The following is a 17,763-nucleotide window of genomic DNA, read 5'->3' as shown; positions in this document are numbered from 1 at the left end:
ATTGTGAAAAACTCATGTTGACCTTTTTCCATGTCGACCTTGTTCCTGTCGACCTTTTGTCCATGTCAACCTTTTGTCCATGCCGACCTAAGGTGTGTCGACCAATTGGTGTCGATCTAAGGTGTGTCGACCTTTTAGTTGTCGACTTGGAGTCCAGATACCCAACAGTAAGGCCGGGTACACATAAGGACGATCTTGGCACCATGTAATTTTCCATCCAAATCAGAACGATATATCGCCTGGATCGTACAGTGTGTATGCCCGATTGTGCCTATTCTCCTGATGTGTACCCGCCCTAATCATTATTATTTACAGTTTCTTACATAGCGCAGTATATTCTGTTGCAATTTACTTTTACAATATCTTTAATGGCTAACTTGCAAATAGACTTACTTTCTTCCACCTGCAACCACATGAAATCCACTGTATTTTTTGTGACTTCCTACAATATGCGCAATTTCAGGAACTTGACTGGCAAATAGAACCTACAAGGTACAGTATATGCAACTTGATCAATAACTCTGCAGAACAAATATAGTCTTCCTCCCTATGGGGGTCATTCCGAGTTGTTCGCTCGCTAGCAGATTTTAGCAGCATTGCACACGCTAGGCCGCCGCCCTCTGGGAGTGTATCTTAGCTTAGCAGAATTGCGAACGAAAGATTAGCAGAATTGCGAATAGAAAATTCTTAGCAGTTTCTGAGTAGCTCGAGACTTACTCCTACACTGCGATCAGCTCAGCACGTTTCGTTCCTGGTTTGACGTCACAAACACGCCCTGCGTTCGGCCAGCCACTCCCCCATTTCTCCAGACATTCCCGCGTTTTATCCTGGCACGCCTGCGTTTTTCCGCACACTCCCAGAAAACAGTCAGTTTCCGCCCAGAAACACCCACTTCCTGTCAATCACACTCCGATCACTTCAACGATGGAAATTCTTTGTTCGGACGTGAGTAAATTTACTAAGTTTTGAGCTAAAATACTTAGCGCATGTGCACTGCGTACCATGCGCATTTTCGCCTTAATTGCTCCGTTGCGAAAATCGGCAACGAGCAAACTCGGAATGACCCCCTATGTGTAATCTCTCATTTTCAGATAAATAGGCATTTTGTGTTAGTATACACAGTAACATATGTACACTGTGCTAATATAATCAGTATGTTATCTCATTCTCTTGATAATAGCTGCCAAGCTTTCCTGTACTTCATTATTTCTGTACTATATTATGTTCATTCTTTCTGTAAAGCACCTTGAGTCCTATTGGAGTAAGAGCGCTATATAAATAAAATAATAATTATTATTATAGTAGTAGAATGAATTTTAAATATTAAACTACAGCATTAAAGTAGACCACAGTGCCTAGAGTAGGTGACTGGTCCACTTTAGTCTCAATGCTGAGAAATACAGGTAGGTACTTATCCATCATGCAATACCATCAGGGAGGCATCTGGCTCCAAATTTATTCTGCAGCAGGACAACGACCCCAAACATATAGTCAATATTATTAAGAACTACAGCATAAAGAAGAACAAGGAGTCCTGGAAGTGATGATATTGACCCCGCAGAGCCCTGATCTCCACATTATCGAGTCTGTCTGGGATTACATGAAAAGACAGAAGGATTTGAGCAAGCCTATATCCACATAAGAGCTGTAGTTAATTCTCCAAGATGTTTGGAACAACCTCCCTGCCAAGTTATGTTTAGGCTGCAGGGAGGGAGGGTTAGGGGGGCATTGGGGTAAGGTAAGTATGCTAACCTTCCCTATGTCGGGATTCTAAGCATCGGGATGCCGCCGGCATTTCCTACCCAATGCCTTTCATTGATGTTTTTATATCTGCATTACTCAAATATAATATACATTTTAGATTATATATAATATATACTTAACGGAATCTGCTGTAAAGTACATAAAACCCCCCTTTCTGAGACTTTCACCTGGTTTCAGAAAGGGTGGAGAAGAAAGGAAAAGTTTGGAATGGACGCTGATCGGGAGGAAAGGAGTTGTATAATGTGAAGAGACTGAGAGACAGGAAAGGAGGGTTCCATTGGTGACTGCTGGTTACAGGGTAGGGGCCAGCCACCATTAAAGCATAGCAGCTGTTTTGAACTATGACCCTGAAGCAGACTGCTCCATCCCCGAAACTCCACATCTAAATCCACACTCAGAGTGGGTGCCTTCAGGCTGCAAGCAATGCGCAAGCAAAGCACACCTGCAGCCCGACAAAGCAGCCTGGGAGCAGATGATTAATGAGCCCGTATTCTCCTGGAATTTTCTCAGGTACCAGCCCCACTGGGGAGAGAACAAGAACCCTAATAGGGGATTCTGCAAACAGCCCTGCCATGGAATGACACCAACCTCACCCTAATAAGGGATAAGGGCAACCTTATCCCTAAGAACACAAGGCAACACAAAAGCAGATTTTAGATTCCTAGGTGAACCTGTGTCGACAACCCTGCAAACTGGCTAGTGAAAACCAAAACTAAACCTGTCCAACAAAAACACAGCATCCTGTTCATTCAGGTACCAGTCCAACCACTTTACCATTGCCTTGATACAGACAGGAAAGGGTGCCTTACTTAGCACTTGAAGCCTTTGCTGCTTGGCTAGACTGTTGATGGGCATCCAGCCTGAAACACTTGGACACTGGGTGGGTTCCCCCACAAAGCAGGAAGGAGGTGACAAAAGAAATGCCCCTGAGTACAAGAAGCATTGTTAAACACAAAACATTTGTCCCCAGACGTCTGCTGTGTAGCCAGGCGACCCGCATTAGAAGCCTTGCTCGCACTTGGCACCTCAGGCGCAGGATGCAAAGGCTGTTTGACTTCGTGCCACATCTCCATGTCCTTCCACCCCATGTCCATCACCCTCCTGCCATCTTGCTTGCAACAAAATTCCTTGTCATACGCACGCCAAGCCATGCCCTGGGAGGATTTCTGCATGCTGTGGCCCAGATGCAGGTACCTGATGACATTCAAGTGCTCCTCCAGATGAATCTCCAGGATGAAAAAAATGCAAAATCCTGCTAGCCAATTATTGTAGGATTTGAATGCTTCTGAACGGATACCCCCTTGGCCCTAGCCGCCGTAAAGGCCTTTATTGCTTTCTCTGTAAGGGAAAATATGTCTACAGTACATACAGTCATTTCCTTTGCGAATCTTAGTGTGACAAGTTGCCCTTAACCAGTGTAACACTGCTATATTGTCGCAGTGATCTACAGTGGCACCGTTTACCTCTCTGGAGTCCCACATCCACAGCACTGCACAAATCAGCAGGAAAATGGTGTGAGGACCCTTTTCCCCAGAGTTTTTTGCATGCACAGTAGAAATATCAACAGGAAAATGCCCAACACACTATTTCCATGGAAAACTGGGCATGCGCGGTTGACTCTGGCACAGCACCACAGTCTACTAGCACTCACTACTGAGCTGCTACTCAGAGAGGAGGGGCCTGAATGGCACATTTGATATAATATGTATGTATGTATATATACAGTATATCTATCTATCTATCTATCTATCTATATACATATATATATTATAATAATCAGTAAATAAAATAAAAGTGGTATTATCATTTGTGATTCATTTTCATCACCAATCTTATACACCATTCTCTTCATTAGGAGCTAGAGTATATATTAGTATAGCTAGACTTACTCCAAGCTAATAATAGCACTTCTCATTTACCTGTTTTCTCCTTTGCTAATTTCAGGGCTACAGAGAGATGTGGGGTCTTCTATTTATCAGTGCCAGTTAAGGTTACTACTTGTTTTTGTTGTTTTTCCAACAGTCTATGCTATTCCCTCAGCTGATCTTTTTGCTGCAATTTTTCCAGTTATTTTTCTTTAAAAAGTCTTACCATGCCACCAATAATGGAGAGAATTATGAAGATACGTCCCAAGGTAGTTTCAGCTGTGGTGTCTCCATAGCCAACGGTTGAGAATGTCACCATCAGTAGGTAAATGCACTGAAAATAATCCATGTGGTGGACGTTGTCTTCTAGCCATGGGTCTCCCGAGTTCTCCAGCTAATAAAATTGCAGTTGTAAGTACAGTAAGTACACTACATTTACATCATGCACACTCTTTTCTAATGGTCAAAGTCTCAGAGCAGACCACTGCCATATTGGTACAATTCTTAACTTCATTTTCACCTAACAAAATAAATGTATGGAACCAATTACACCATTTTTTGTGATTAATGCACATTCATTTAGGATTGTGAGCCCCAGTAAATGCAGAGACTTCCTATTTGGAAACTTGTTATCCAGAACGTTCTAAACATCATTAATACAAAACAAATAATGCCTCAACTCAGGGAGAATGTCGTACATACTGACACGATCACAGAGCAACCATCCTACACTCAAATAACACAAAATAATGAGGAGATGACTGCCAACAGTAGCACTGGGAAAAACAGGGAGCTGTGGAAAGCCCACTCTTATACCACTTTTAGACCGCCATCTTTTAACACGGGTTATTGCACATGAGTGCGCATAATCCGTGTTGCTGTATGGTCTGAAAGGGCCCAGATGGAATAATTTGGGTCGAGCGAGCTGGTATTCCAACCAAGTTAGCAAGCAGGGTTGAACACGTTAGACTTACAATGGGACATGCTGCGCTGCCGCTGCCAATCTTTGTCAGGCCGCACCACCAGGTGGGCCTTCCCCGGATTGATGCTGTCAAAAGGCTGGCGCTGAGGAGAATAATCTGCCTCCTTCTCTGCCCTATCCCGCCTCTGATGCTGCCCTGCTCAGTGCTGTAAATGCTGGGATGACAGTCCAAGCTCCGCCTGCTGTATGTTAAATATGTAAGGTTTGCAGGGATAGGCTGACTCTATTCCAAAGGGCCCTAGGTCTCCTTGCTTAGCTCTCACTCTCCTTAGGGCTCCTCCTTTGATGTAAAAAAAGAGAAATATTTTTGCACAACACTTAAGGTCACTGGGTGTGTTGTCAGTACCCTTTACACATCAGATAAGCATTTGCTAACTGTCAAGCTTTCCTTTAATGCATTTAAGAGTCAAAATAGCTATCTCTCCTTTCCTCCTATTGCTCTCTGAGAGGTTCGGCAATGTTTAGTTCAAGTGACAGGTTAACCTCTGATAATTAAGTGAAGAGCCCGGCGCTTATGACGAGCAGCAGATGTGAAATTGGACACCTTGCATTTTGTGTTTACAGACTACATTTCCCAGACAGCCTTGGGTTTCAGAGGATATACAGAGAGACACGCAGAGGCTGTCGGGGGCGGGGAAAACAGGGCATGGAGAGGGGGAGAGTGGAGAATGGAATGCTTTTGTCCAGAGGAGTGGAGGAGGAGATGGGCAACGAGAGAGAGAAGAAGGAGCAATGTTTTGGATATAGCTAAGATGCAGCTGACTATGACTGGAGAATACTGGGGGAGAAATCAAAGTGTCTGTACAGAGAGCGCCCCACTGAGAGGGAGAACCCCAGTCTGATGGATTTAAGTAGCCTAAAGAGGATAACACATTTCAAAACCTTCCTTTTTGACCCCTGGAGAGGAGAGGTTGCAGAGGGACGCACACTTTGGAGATGTGTGAGATAAGTAACAGTTTACAGTGTTATGTTTCTTGCTAAAGACTAACAATTGTTAACTAACAAAGTATGTGATTTAATCACGAATCAGTTTGTGGCACTACAAGTACCAGTGTTGCTGAAAGTGTCAATTGGAACCCTTTAAAGTACAGTTTTCTCCAAGCCATAGCATGCAGAAGATAATTTATGAACTCTGAAATAACAGTGCACTATGGGGGTAATTCCAAGTTGATCGCAGCAGGAATTTTGTTAGCAGTTGGGCAAAACCATGTGCAGTGCAGGGGAGGCAGATATAACATGTGCAGAAATAGTTAGATTTGGGTGGGTTATATTGTTTCTGTGCAGGGTAAATACTGGCTGCTTTATTTTTACACTGCAAATTAGATTGCAGATTGAACATACCACACCCAAATCTAACTCTCTCTGCACATGTTATATCTGCCTCCCCTGCAGTGCACATGGTTTTGCCCAACTGCTAACAAAAGTCCTGCTGCGATCAATTCAGAATTACCCCCTATAGTGGGGGATATATTGTCTAATGCTGAATGTGATATGTGTGAAATTACTTGTGATACTGCTGTTTAAATTGTCATTACCCAGTCAGTGATTGCAAAAGCCTGGGTGTTATTTGTATACAAAAGAAAGGTTCAGGAAGGGACAGACAGGAGAGAGCAGATTAATGTGTTATGGTCAATTTTCCTTATTACTGCATTATACACCCTTTAGATATGTGTGTACATTACTGTCTGTTCAATATGTTTCTATGCCTATTTAGTATATGTCCTCTTTCATTGATCTTACTATAGTACCTTGTATATAAATGCACAAAAGCAGTTGCTATTCCAGGCCCTTTAATAAATGTGCCAGGGTGGCTTTTGCAACATATCCGTGTGATATATTCCTGTAGTGGGGGCAGGGTGTTCCCGAATCTCCCTCTGGTGTTGCTGAAATTGAACACTCCCCAGAAGAGCACGTCATGTCAAGATTCGGGTGGAGGCACTAATACCAAGAGAAGTACATGGATAGAAGCATTGCAAAGGGGAAGAGTTTAAATACACACCATTACCCAGAAAACCCAGGTAAAGGGGTGTTACAGTTGAGTACACTGCTGAAATTTGTACAGCTAACTCAGAATTTGCTTACAAGGCGGGCGCCATGGCTAGTTTGAAGCCAGTGAAGTATATGGTTGGTGTGAACAACTATCCAAAGATTCAGAATGCTGTTTTGTGTTGTGAGGTGAACTATATGGAGTTTCAGATGAGGAGATTACCAAGATAGTTGCAGATCAGACAGGGATGCAAAGGCCAAATGTACTGGGCAGGCAGGATGATGCTGTGCTGCTAGACAGCAATGCTGTGTTGGAGAGAGGACTGATCCCTGCTGTCTTTTCCTATGAGTGAAGCAAACGTTGGAGCATAGTGTTTCCTCTTAAGCCAAGTGAGGGGATAAAAGCTGCCCAAGAATCAAGTCCTACTGAAGAGTGGGCAAGGAGCCCCAGTGTACAGTCTCCTGACATTCTAAGACAAGATGATTCACCTCTGGGCCTAGATGGAACCTCTGACACCCAAAGTCAATTATTTTTGACCGCTATGAATTAACTCGTGGAGCAACTGGGAAGAAACCAGCATGACGGTGGATATAGGAGATTGAGACCTTTCTCAGGTTTCCAACCTGTTCCAGCTGAAGAAGATGCCTATGAGGTGTGGAAAGACACAGCAATCCAGTACATGGAAGAGTGGCACTGTCCTGAGACTGCAAAGAGACAACGGATAGTGGAGGGTTTACGTGGTCCAGCAGTGGAGATTGTGCAGGCTAATCGTCGGAGTGACCCTAAGGCTACTGCACGGAACTATCTAGTGGCACCCGAAAGAGAGTTTGGAACATCAGAAGATGCCACTAACCTCCTTTACAAGTTAAGAAACACCTGCCAAGAGCCAGGGGAGAGATTGTCCAAATATCTATACCACCTGGTATACCGCATTGTGGTAAAAAAGGGGAATGACCCTTAGTGAAGTAGATGAGAGTCTCATGCGACAGTTACTAAGAGGAGCACTATCTTTAGACCCAGTTGCACTGAAGCTCTGGGGAGACTCTACCAGAAAGCCAGCTCCTTCTTTCAACCAGCTAATCAATGAAGTCAAACAAGAGGAAGCTATAGTTGAAGAGACGTGTGGTCAAGAATATAAAATAAGATTTTACTTACCGATAAATCTATTTCTCGTAGTCCGTAGTGGATGCTGGGACTCCGTAAGGACCATGGGGAATAGCGGCTCCGCAGGAGACAGGGCACAAGAATAAAAGCTTTAGGATCAGGTGGTGTGCACTGGCTCCTCCCCCTATGACCCTCCTCCAAGCCTCAGTTAGGATACTGTGCCCGGACGAGTGTACATAATAAGGAAGGATATTGAATCCCGGGTAAGACTCATACCAGCCACACCAATCACACCGTACAACTCGTGATCTGAACCCAGTTAACAGTATGATAACAACGAAGGAGCCTCTGAAAAGATGGCTCACAACAACAATAACCCGATTTAGTTAACAATAACTATGTACAAGTATTGCAGACAATCCGCACTTGGGATGGGCGCCCAGCATCCACTACGGACTACGAGAAATAGATTTATCGGTAAGTAAAATCTTATTTTCTCTGACGTCCTAGTGGATGCTGGGACTCCGTAAGGACCATGGGGATTATACCAAAGCTCCCAAACGGGCGGGAGAGTGCGGATGACTCTGCAGCACCGAATGAGAGAACTCCAGGTCCTCCTCAGCCAGGGTATCAAATTTGTAGAATTTAGCAAACGTGTTTGCCCCTGACCAAGTAGCTGCTCGGCAAAGTTGTAAAGCCGAGACCCCTCGGGCAGCCGCCCAAGATGAGCCCACTTTCCTTGTGGAATGGGCTTTTACAGATTTTGGCTGTGGCAGGCCTGCCACAGAATGTGCAAGCTGAATTGTACTACAAATCCAACGAGCAATAGTCTGCTTAGAAGCAGGAGCACCCAGCTTGTTGGGTGCATACAGGATAAACAGCGAGTCAGACTTTCTGACTCCAGCCGTCCTGGAAACATATATTTTCAGGGCCCTGACAACGTCAAGTAACTTGGAGTCCTCCAAGTCCCTAGTAGCCGCAGGCACCACAATAGGTTGGTTCATGTGAAAAGCAGAAACCACCTTAGGGAGAAATTGAGGACGAGTCCTCAATTCTGCCCTGTCAGAATGAAAAATGAAGTAAGGGCTTTTATATGATAAAGCCGCCAATTCTGACACACGCCTGGCTGAAGCCAGGGCTAACAGCATCGTCACCTTCCATGTGAGATATTTTAAGTCCACAGTGGTGAGTGGTTCAAACCAATGTGACTTAAGGAACCTCAAAACAACATTGAGATCCCAAGGTGCCACTGGAGGCACAAAAGGAGGTTGTATATGCAGTACCCCTTTTACAAATGTCTGAACTTCAGGTACTGAAGCCAGTTCTTTCTGGAAGAAAATCGACAGGGCCGAAATTTGAACCTTAATGGACCCTAATTTTAGGCCCATAGACAGTCCTGTTTGCAGGAAATGGAGGAAACGACCCAGTTGAAATTCCTCTGTAGGGGCCTTCTTGGCCTCACACCACGCAACATATTTTCGCCAAATGCGGTGATAATGTTTTGCGGTTACATCCTTCCTGGCTTTGACCAGGGTAGGGATGACTTCATCTGGAATGCCTTTTTCCTTCAGGATCCGGCGTTCAACCGCCATGCCGTCAAACGCAGCCGCGGTAAGTCTTGGAACAGACAAGGCCCCTGCTGGAGCAGGTCCTTTCTTAGAGGTAGAGGCCACGGGTCTTCCGTGAGCATCTCCTGAAGTTCCGGGTACCAAGTCCTTCTTGGCCAATCCGGAACCACGAGTATCGTTCTTACTCCTCTCCTTCTTATGATTCTCAGTACTTTTGGTATGAGAGGCAGAGGAGGGAACACATACACTGACTGGTACACCCACGGTGTCACCAGAGCGTCCACCGCTATTGCCTGAGGGTCCCTTGACCTGGCGCAATATCTGTCTAATTTTTTGTTTAGACGTGACGCCATCATGTCCACCTTTGGTTTTTCCCAACGGTTTACAATCAGGTGGAAGACTTCTGGGTGAAGTCCCCACTCTCCCGGGTGAAGGTCGTGTCTGCTGAGGAAGTCTGCTTCCCAGTTGTCCACTCCCGGAATGAACACTGCTGACAGAGCTATCACATGATTTTCCGCCCAGCGAAGAATCCTTGCAGCCTCTGCCATTGCCCTCCTGCTTCTCGTGCCGCCCTGTCTGATTACGTGGGCGACTGACGTGATGTTGTCCGATTGGATCAATACCGCCTGACCCTGAAGCAGGGGTTTCGCTTGACTTAGGGCATTGTAAATGGCCCGTAGTTCCAGAATGTTTATATGAAGAGATGTTTCCATGCTTGACCACAAGCCCTGGAAGTTTTTTCCCTGTGTGACTGCTCCCCAGCCTCTCAGGCTTGCATCCGTGGTCACCAGGATCCAATCCTGAATGCCGAATCTGCGGCCCTCTAGAAGATGAGCACTCTGCAACCACCACAGGAGAGACACCCTTGTCTTTGGTGACAGGGTTATCCGCTGCTGCATCTGAAGATGCGAACCGGACCATTTGTCCAGTAGATCCCACTGAAACGTTCTTGCATGGAATCTTCCGAATGGAATTGCTTCGTAAGAAGCCACCATTTTTCCCAGGACCCTCGTGCACTGATGCACTGACACCTGGGCTGGTTTTAGGAGGTTCCTGACTAGCTCGGATAACTCCTTGGCCTTCTCCTCCGGGAGAAAAACCTTCTTCTGGACTGTGTCCAGAATCATTCCTAGGAACAGAAGACGTGTCGTTGGAATCAGCTGCGATTTTGGAATATTTAGGATCCACCCGTGCTGACGTAACACTATCTGAGATAGTGCTACTCCGACTTCTAACTGTCCCCTGGACCTTGCCCTTATCAGGAGATCGTCCAAGTAAGGGATAATTAATACGCCTTTTCTTCGAAGAAGAATCATCATTTCGGCCATTACCTTGGTAAAGACCCGAGGTGCCGTGGACAACCCAAACGGCAGCGTCTGAAACTGATAATGACAGTCTTGTACTACAAACCTGAGATACCCTTGGTGAGAAGGGTAGATTGGGACGTGGAGATAAGCATCTTTGATGTCCAGAGACACCATATAGTCCCCTTCTTCCAGGTTCGCTATCACCGCTCTGAGTGATTCCATCTTGAATTTGAACCTTTTTATGTAAGTGTTCAAGGATTTCAGATTTAAAATTGGTCTCACCGAGCCGTCCGGCTTCGGTACCACAAACAGCGTGGAATAATACCCCTTTCCTTGTTGTAGGAGGGGTACCTTGATTATCACCTGCTGGGAATACAGCTTGTGAATGGGTTCCAGAACTGCCTCCCTGTCGGAGGGAGACTTTGGCAGAGCAGACTTCAGGAACCGGCGAGGGGGAAACGCCTCGAATTCCAGTTTGTACCCCTGCGATACTACCTGTAGAATCCAGGGATCCACTTGCGAGTGAGCCCACTGCGCGTTGAAATTCTTGAGACGGGCCCCCACCAAGTCTGAGTCTGCTTGTAAAGCCCCAGCGTCATGCTGAAGACTTGGCAGAAGCAGGGGAAGGCTTCTGATCCTGGGAAGCGGCTGCATGGTGCAGTCTTTTTCCCCTTCCTCTGCCCCGGGGCAGAAAGGAATGGCCTTTTGCTCGCTTGTATTTATGGGAACGAAAGGACTGAGTTTGAAAAGACGGTGTCTTTTTCTGTTGATGTGAAGTGACCTGGGGTAAGAAGGTGGACTTTCCAGCCGTTGCCGTGGCCACCAGGTCCGAAAGACCAGCCCCAAATAACTCCTCCCCTTTATACGGCAATACTTCCATATGTCGTTTGGAATCCGCATCCCCTGACCACTGACGCGTCCATAACGTTCTTCTGGCAGAGATGGACATAGCACTTACTCTTGATGCCAGGGTGCAAATATCCCTCTGTGCATCACGCATATATAGTAATGCATCCTTCAAATGCTCTATAGTTAACAATATGTTGTCCCTATCCAGGGTATCAATATTTTCAGTCAGGGAATCCGACCACGCGACTCCAGCACTGCACATCCAGGCTGAAGCGATTGCTGGTCGCAGTATAACACCAGTATGTGTGTATATACTTTTTAGGATATTTTCCAGCCTTCTATCAGCTGGTTCTTTGAGGGTGGCCGTATCAGGAGACGGTAACGCTACTTGTTTAGATAAATGTGTGAGCGCCTTATCTACCCTAGGGGGTGTTTCCCAACGTGTCCTAACCTCTGATGGGAAAGGATATAGTGCCAATAATTTATTAGAAATTAGCAGTTTTTTGTCGGGAGAAACCCACGCTTTATCACATACCTCATTCAATTCATCTGACTCAGGAAAAACTATTGGTAGTTTTTTCACCCCCCACATAATACCCTTCTTAGTGGTATTTGTAGTGTCAGAAATGTGCAATGCTTCCTTCATTGCCGTGATCATGTAACGTGTGGCCCTACTGGACATTACGTTCGACTCATCACCGTCGACACTAGACTCCGTATCTGTGTCTGGGTCTGTGTCGACCCACTGAGGTAACGGGCGTTTTAGGGCCCCTGACGGTGTCTGAGACGCCTGGACAGGCACTAATTGATTTGCCGGCTGTCTCATGTCGTCAACAGTTTTTTGCAAAGTGTTGACATTATCACTTAATTGTTTGAACACGATCATCCAGTCAGGTGTCGACTCCCTAGGGGGTGACATCACTAACGCAGGCAATTGCTCCGCCTCCACATCATTTTCCTCCTCATACATGTCGACACACACGTACCGACACACAGCACACACACCGGGAATGCTCTGATAGAGGACAGGACCCCACGAGCCCTTTGGAGAGACAGAGGGAGAGTCTGCCAGCACACACCCAGCGCTATATATATATACAGGGATAACCTTATATAACTGTTATTCCCTTATAGCTGCTGTTTATATTGTCATTTGCTGCCAATAGTGCCCCCCCTTCTCTTTTTTACCCTGATTCTGAAGCAGGACTGCAGGGGAGAGTCAGGGAGCCGTCCTTCCAGCGGAACTGTGAGGGAAAATGGCGCTTGTGTGCTGAGGAGATAGGCTCCGCCCCTTCACGACGTCCTTATCTCCCGCTTTTTTGTGTAAAAATGGCAGGGGTTAAAATTAGAGATGAGCGGGTTCGGTTTCTCTGAATCCGAACCCGCCAGAACTTCATGTTTTTTTTCACGGGTCCGAGCGACTCGGATCTTCCCGCCTTGCTCGGTTAACCCGAGCGCGCCCGAACGTCATCATGACGCTGTCGGATTCTCGCGAGGCTCGGATTCTATCGCGAGACTCGGATTCTATATAAGGAGCCGCGCGTCGCCGCCATTTTCACACGTGCATTGAGATTGATAGGGAGAGGACGTGGCTGGCGTCCTCTCCGTTTAGACACTTGATTTACTAATTTTGGGGAGCATTAGGAGTACTCAGTAGTGTACAGTGCAGAGTTTTGCTGATAGTGACCAGTGACCACCACTTTTATTTATAATCCGTTCTCTGCCTGAAAAAAGCGATACACAGCACACAGTGACTCAGTCACATACATACCATATCTGTGTGCACTGCTCAGGCTCAGGCCAGTGTGTTGCATCATCTATATATATTATATATCTGTCTGACTGCTCAGCTCACACAGCTTATAATTGTGGGGGAGACTGGGGAGCACTACTGCAGTGCCAGTTATAGGTTATAGCAGGAGCCAGGAGTACATAATATTATATTAAAATTAAACAGTGCACACTTTTGCTGCAGGAGTGCCACTGCCAGTGTGACTAGTGACCAGTGACCTGACCACCAGTATATAATATTAGTAGTATACTATCTCTTTATCAACCAGTCTATATTAGCAGCAGACACAGTACAGTGCGGTAGTTCACGGCTGTGGCTACCTCTGTGTCGGCACTCGGCAGCCCGTCCATAATTGTATATACCAGTGACCTAACCGTGGTTTTTTTTTCTTTCTTTATACATACATACTAGTTACGAGTATACTATCTCTTTATCAACCAGTCTATATATTAGCAGCAGACACAGTACAGTGCGGTAGTTCACGGCTGTGGCTACCTCTGTGTCGGCACTCGGCAGCCCGTCCATAATTGTATATACCACCTAACCGTGGTTTTTTTTTCTTTCTTTATACATACATACTAGTTACGAGTATACTATCTCTTTATCAACCAGTCTATATATTAGCAGCAGACACAGTACAGTGCGGTAGTTCACGGCTGTGGCTACCTCTGTGTCGGCACTCGGCAGCCCGTCCATAATTGTATATACCACCTAACCGTGGTTTTTTTTTCTTTCTTTATACATACATACTAGTTACGAGTATACTATCTCTTTATCAACCAGTCTATATATTAGCAGCAGACACAGTACAGTGCGGTAGTTCACGGCTGTGGCTACCTCTGTGTCGGCACTCGGCAGCCCGTCCATAATTGTATACTAGTATCCAATCCATCCATCTCCATTGTTTACCTGAGGTGCCTTTTAGTTGTGCCTATTAAAATATGGAGAATATGGAGAATTGTCAGCAATCGGCGTACAAGGTTACATCCAGAAAATGTGGAGAAGATGATGTTCATTAAAATGAATTATAATCAATTCCTCCGCGGAGACATTGACCAGCAGCAATTGCCTCCACAAAGTACACAGGGAGCTGAGATGGTGGATTCCAGTGGGGACGAATTGATAATCTGTGAGGAGGGGGATGTACACGGTGATATATCGGAGGGTGAAGATGAGGTGGACATCTTGCCTCTGTAGAGCCAGTTTGTGCAAGGAGAGATTAATTGCTTCTTTTTTGGGGGGGGTCCAAACCAACCCGTCATATCAGTCACAGTCGTGTGGCAGACCCTGTCACTGAAATGATGGGTTGGTTAAAGTGTGCATGTCCTGTTTTGTTTATACAACATAAGGGTGGGTGGGCCCAAGGACAATTCCATCTTGCACCTCTTTTTTCTTTTCTTTTTCTTTGCATCATGTGCTGATTGGGGAGGGTTTTTTGGAAGGGACATCCTGCGTGACACTGCAGTGCCACTCCTAGATGGGCCCGGTGTTTGTGTCGGCCACTAGGGTCGCTGATCTTACTCACACAGTCAGCTACCTCATTGCGCCTCTTTTTTTCTTTGCGTCATGTGCTGTTTGGGGAGGGTTTTTTGGAAGGGACATCCTGCGTGACACTGCAGTGCCACTCCTAGATGGGCCCGGTGTTTGTGTCGGCCACTAGGGTCGCTAATCTTACTCACACAGTCAGCTACCTCATTGCGCCTCTTTTTTTCTTTGCGTCATGTGCTGTTTGGGGAGGGTTTTTTGGAAGGGACATCCTGCGTGACACTGCAGTGCCACTCCTAGATGGGCCCGGTGTTTGTGTCGGCCACTAGGGTCGCTAATCTTACTCACACAGTCAGCTACCTCATTGCGCCTCTTTTTTTCTTTGCGTCATGTGCTGTTTGGGGAGGGTTTTTTGGAAGGGACATCCTGCGTGACACTGCAGTGCCACTCCTAGATGGGCCCGGTGTTTGTGTCGGCCACTAGGGTCGCTAATCTTACTCACACAGCTACCTCATTGCGCCTCTTTTTTTCTTTGCGTCATGTGCTGTTTGGGGAGGGTTTTTTGGAAGGGACATCCTGCGTGACACTGCAGTGCCACTCCTAGATGGGCCCGGTGTTTGTGTCGGCCACTAGGGTCGCTAATCTTACTCACACAGTCAGCTACCTCATTGCGCCTCTTTTTTTCTTTGCGTCATGTGCTGTTTGGGGAGGGTTTTTTGGAAGGGCCATCCTGCGTGACACTGCAGTGCCACTCCTAGATGGGCCCGGTGTTTGTGTCGGCCACTAGGGTCGCTAATCTTACTCACACAGCTACCTCATTGCGCCTCTTTTTTTCTTTGCGTCATGTGCTGTTTGGGGAGGGTTTTTTGGAAGGGCCATCCTGCGTGACACTGCAGTGCCACTCCTAGATGGGCCCGGTGTTTGTGTCGGCCACTAGGGTCGCTAATCTTACTCACACAGCTACCTCATTGCGCCTCTTTTTTTCTTTGCGTCATGTGCTGTTTGGGGAGGGTTTTTTGGAAGGGACATCCTGCGTGACACTGCAGTGCCACTCCTAGATGGGCCCGGTGTTTGTGTCGGCCACTAGGGTCGCTTATCTTACTCACACAGCGACCTCAGTGCAAATTTTAGGACTAAAAATAATATTGTGAGGTGTGAGGTATTCAGAATAGACTGAAAATGAGTGTAAATTATGGTTTTTGAGGTTAATAATACTTTGGGATCAAAATGACCCCCAAATTCTATGATTTAAGCTGTTTTTTAGTGTTTTTGGAAAAAAACACCCGAATCCAAAACACACCCGAATCCGACAAAAAAAATTCGGTGAGGTTTTGCCAAAACGCGTTCGAACCCAAAACACGGCCGCGGAACCGAACCCAAAACCAAAACACAAAACCCGAAAAATTTCAGGCGCTCATCTCTAGTTAAAATACATCCATATAGCCCAGGAGCTATATGTGATGTATTCTTTTGCCACCTAAGGTATTATCATTTATATTGCGTCTCAGGGCGCTCCCCCCCAAGCGCCCTGCACCCTCAGTGACCGGAGTGTGAAGTGTGCTGAGAGCAATGGCGCACAGCTGCGGTGCTGTGCGCTACCTTAGTCTGAAGACAGGATTGTCTTCTGCCGCCGATTTCACCGGACCTCTTCGTCTCTTCTGGCTCTGTAAGGGGGACGGCGGCGCGGCTCCGGTGACCCATCCAGGCTGTACCTGTGATCGTCCCTCTGGAGCTAATGTCCAGTAGCCTAAGAAGCCCAATCCACTCTGCACGCAGGTGAGTTCGCTTCTTCTCCCCTTAGTCCCACGATGCAGTGAGCCTGTTGCCAGCAGGACTCACTGAAAATAAAAAACCTAAATTAAACTTTTATTCTAAGCAGCTCAGGAGAGCCACCTAGCCTGCACCCTTCTCGTTCGGGCACAAAAATCTAACTGAGGCTTGGAGGAGGGTCATAGGGGGAGGAGCCAGTGCACACCACCTGATCCTAAAGCTTTTATTCTTGTGCCCTGTCTCCTGCGGAGCCGCTATTCCCCATGGTCCTTACGGAGTCCCAGCATCCACTAGGACGTCAGAGAAAGACTGTTAGCCTGAAACAGGAAACCAGTACAAAAGAGAAGTTGCTGAAGATCCTTCGAGTGCAGAAGGAACAGATAGACCATCTGTTAGCCCTTCAGACAGCTAGAGAGGCCCCAAGGCCTCCGCATTCATCATCTCCTATACAACTAGAGCGTGCGGTCGGCCTGGACATATAGCTAGACAGTGTCCAGCCAGATGGAATCAGGCTATCATATAAGCAATCCCCACAACCTGAACAGCCTTCTGGAAACGAGAAAGGGGGACCAGAAGACCCCACCCTGGCCCCCTGAAGAAAGTTAGCACCAATGCTGTGGGGAACTCACCTGCTACCTGGAATATATTGCCACCTGGCCTAGTCGGTCCAGCGCCTCAGGTGCCTGCCTTATTGAATGGACAAAAGTGTACGGCTCTACTGGATAGTGGTTCCCAGGTGTCCATTGTGTTCGAAAAGTGGTTTCGTGAGAATCTGTCTGATGTCAAGGTACACTCATTGTCTGGGCTGACCATCTGGGGCCTGAGTGAACAGAGCTATCCATATCTCGGATACATCACAGTGGACCTCAAATTCCCAAGAGAAGTGGCTGGGATTGAAAAAGATGTACAAGTAGTCACCTTTGTGTGTCCAGATCCAGAAGAGGATAGAGATGTGCAAGTTATCATAGGAACCAATGCCTATATGTTTAATACATTAGCCCAATGGTGCAGAGAGGAAAGTGGAAATGAATATTACCAGACGCTCACCATTCACCCTGTATGCCTGGCTGCCTATCGGAAAAAAGAGGCAGAAGAAGATCAGAAACAGAGTGTGTTGGTTGCAGACAGTTTCCAACTATTCTTTGAAGGTACAGATGCCATGAAAGCCGATCTGGACAGACTGACCAAAGAAATGTTAGAGAGGAGAGATGTTTTCTCCCTAGGAGATTGGGACCTAGGGCTGGCTAAAGGGGTCCAACATAAGATTCAACTTTCTAATGAAAAACCTTT

General features: G+C 46.5%; 1 protein-coding gene across 7 annotated transcripts in view; it reads right to left on the bottom strand.

The window, feature by feature from the left end:
- KCNU1 (potassium calcium-activated channel subfamily U member 1) overlaps nt 1-17,763 on the bottom strand; it is a 513,844-nt gene that overhangs the window by 363,225 nt on the left and 132,856 nt on the right. For all 7 annotated transcript variants that reach the window (XM_063925441.1, XM_063925446.1, XM_063925442.1 and 4 more), the window contains 2 exons: nt 3,856-4,023; nt 394-485 (listed from right to left, as the gene is read on the bottom strand). In XM_063925441.1, the coding sequence (XP_063781511.1) occupies nt 394-485; nt 3,856-4,023 (260 nt within the window). The remainder of the gene's footprint in view (nt 1-393; nt 486-3,855; nt 4,024-17,763) is intronic.

This window comes from Pseudophryne corroboree, chromosome 6 (assembly GCF_028390025.1).
Source record: "Pseudophryne corroboree isolate aPseCor3 chromosome 6, aPseCor3.hap2, whole genome shotgun sequence".
Lineage (NCBI taxonomy): Eukaryota > Metazoa > Chordata > Amphibia > Anura > Myobatrachidae > Pseudophryne > Pseudophryne corroboree.
This window is presented reverse-complemented; position numbering and strand designations above follow the sequence as displayed.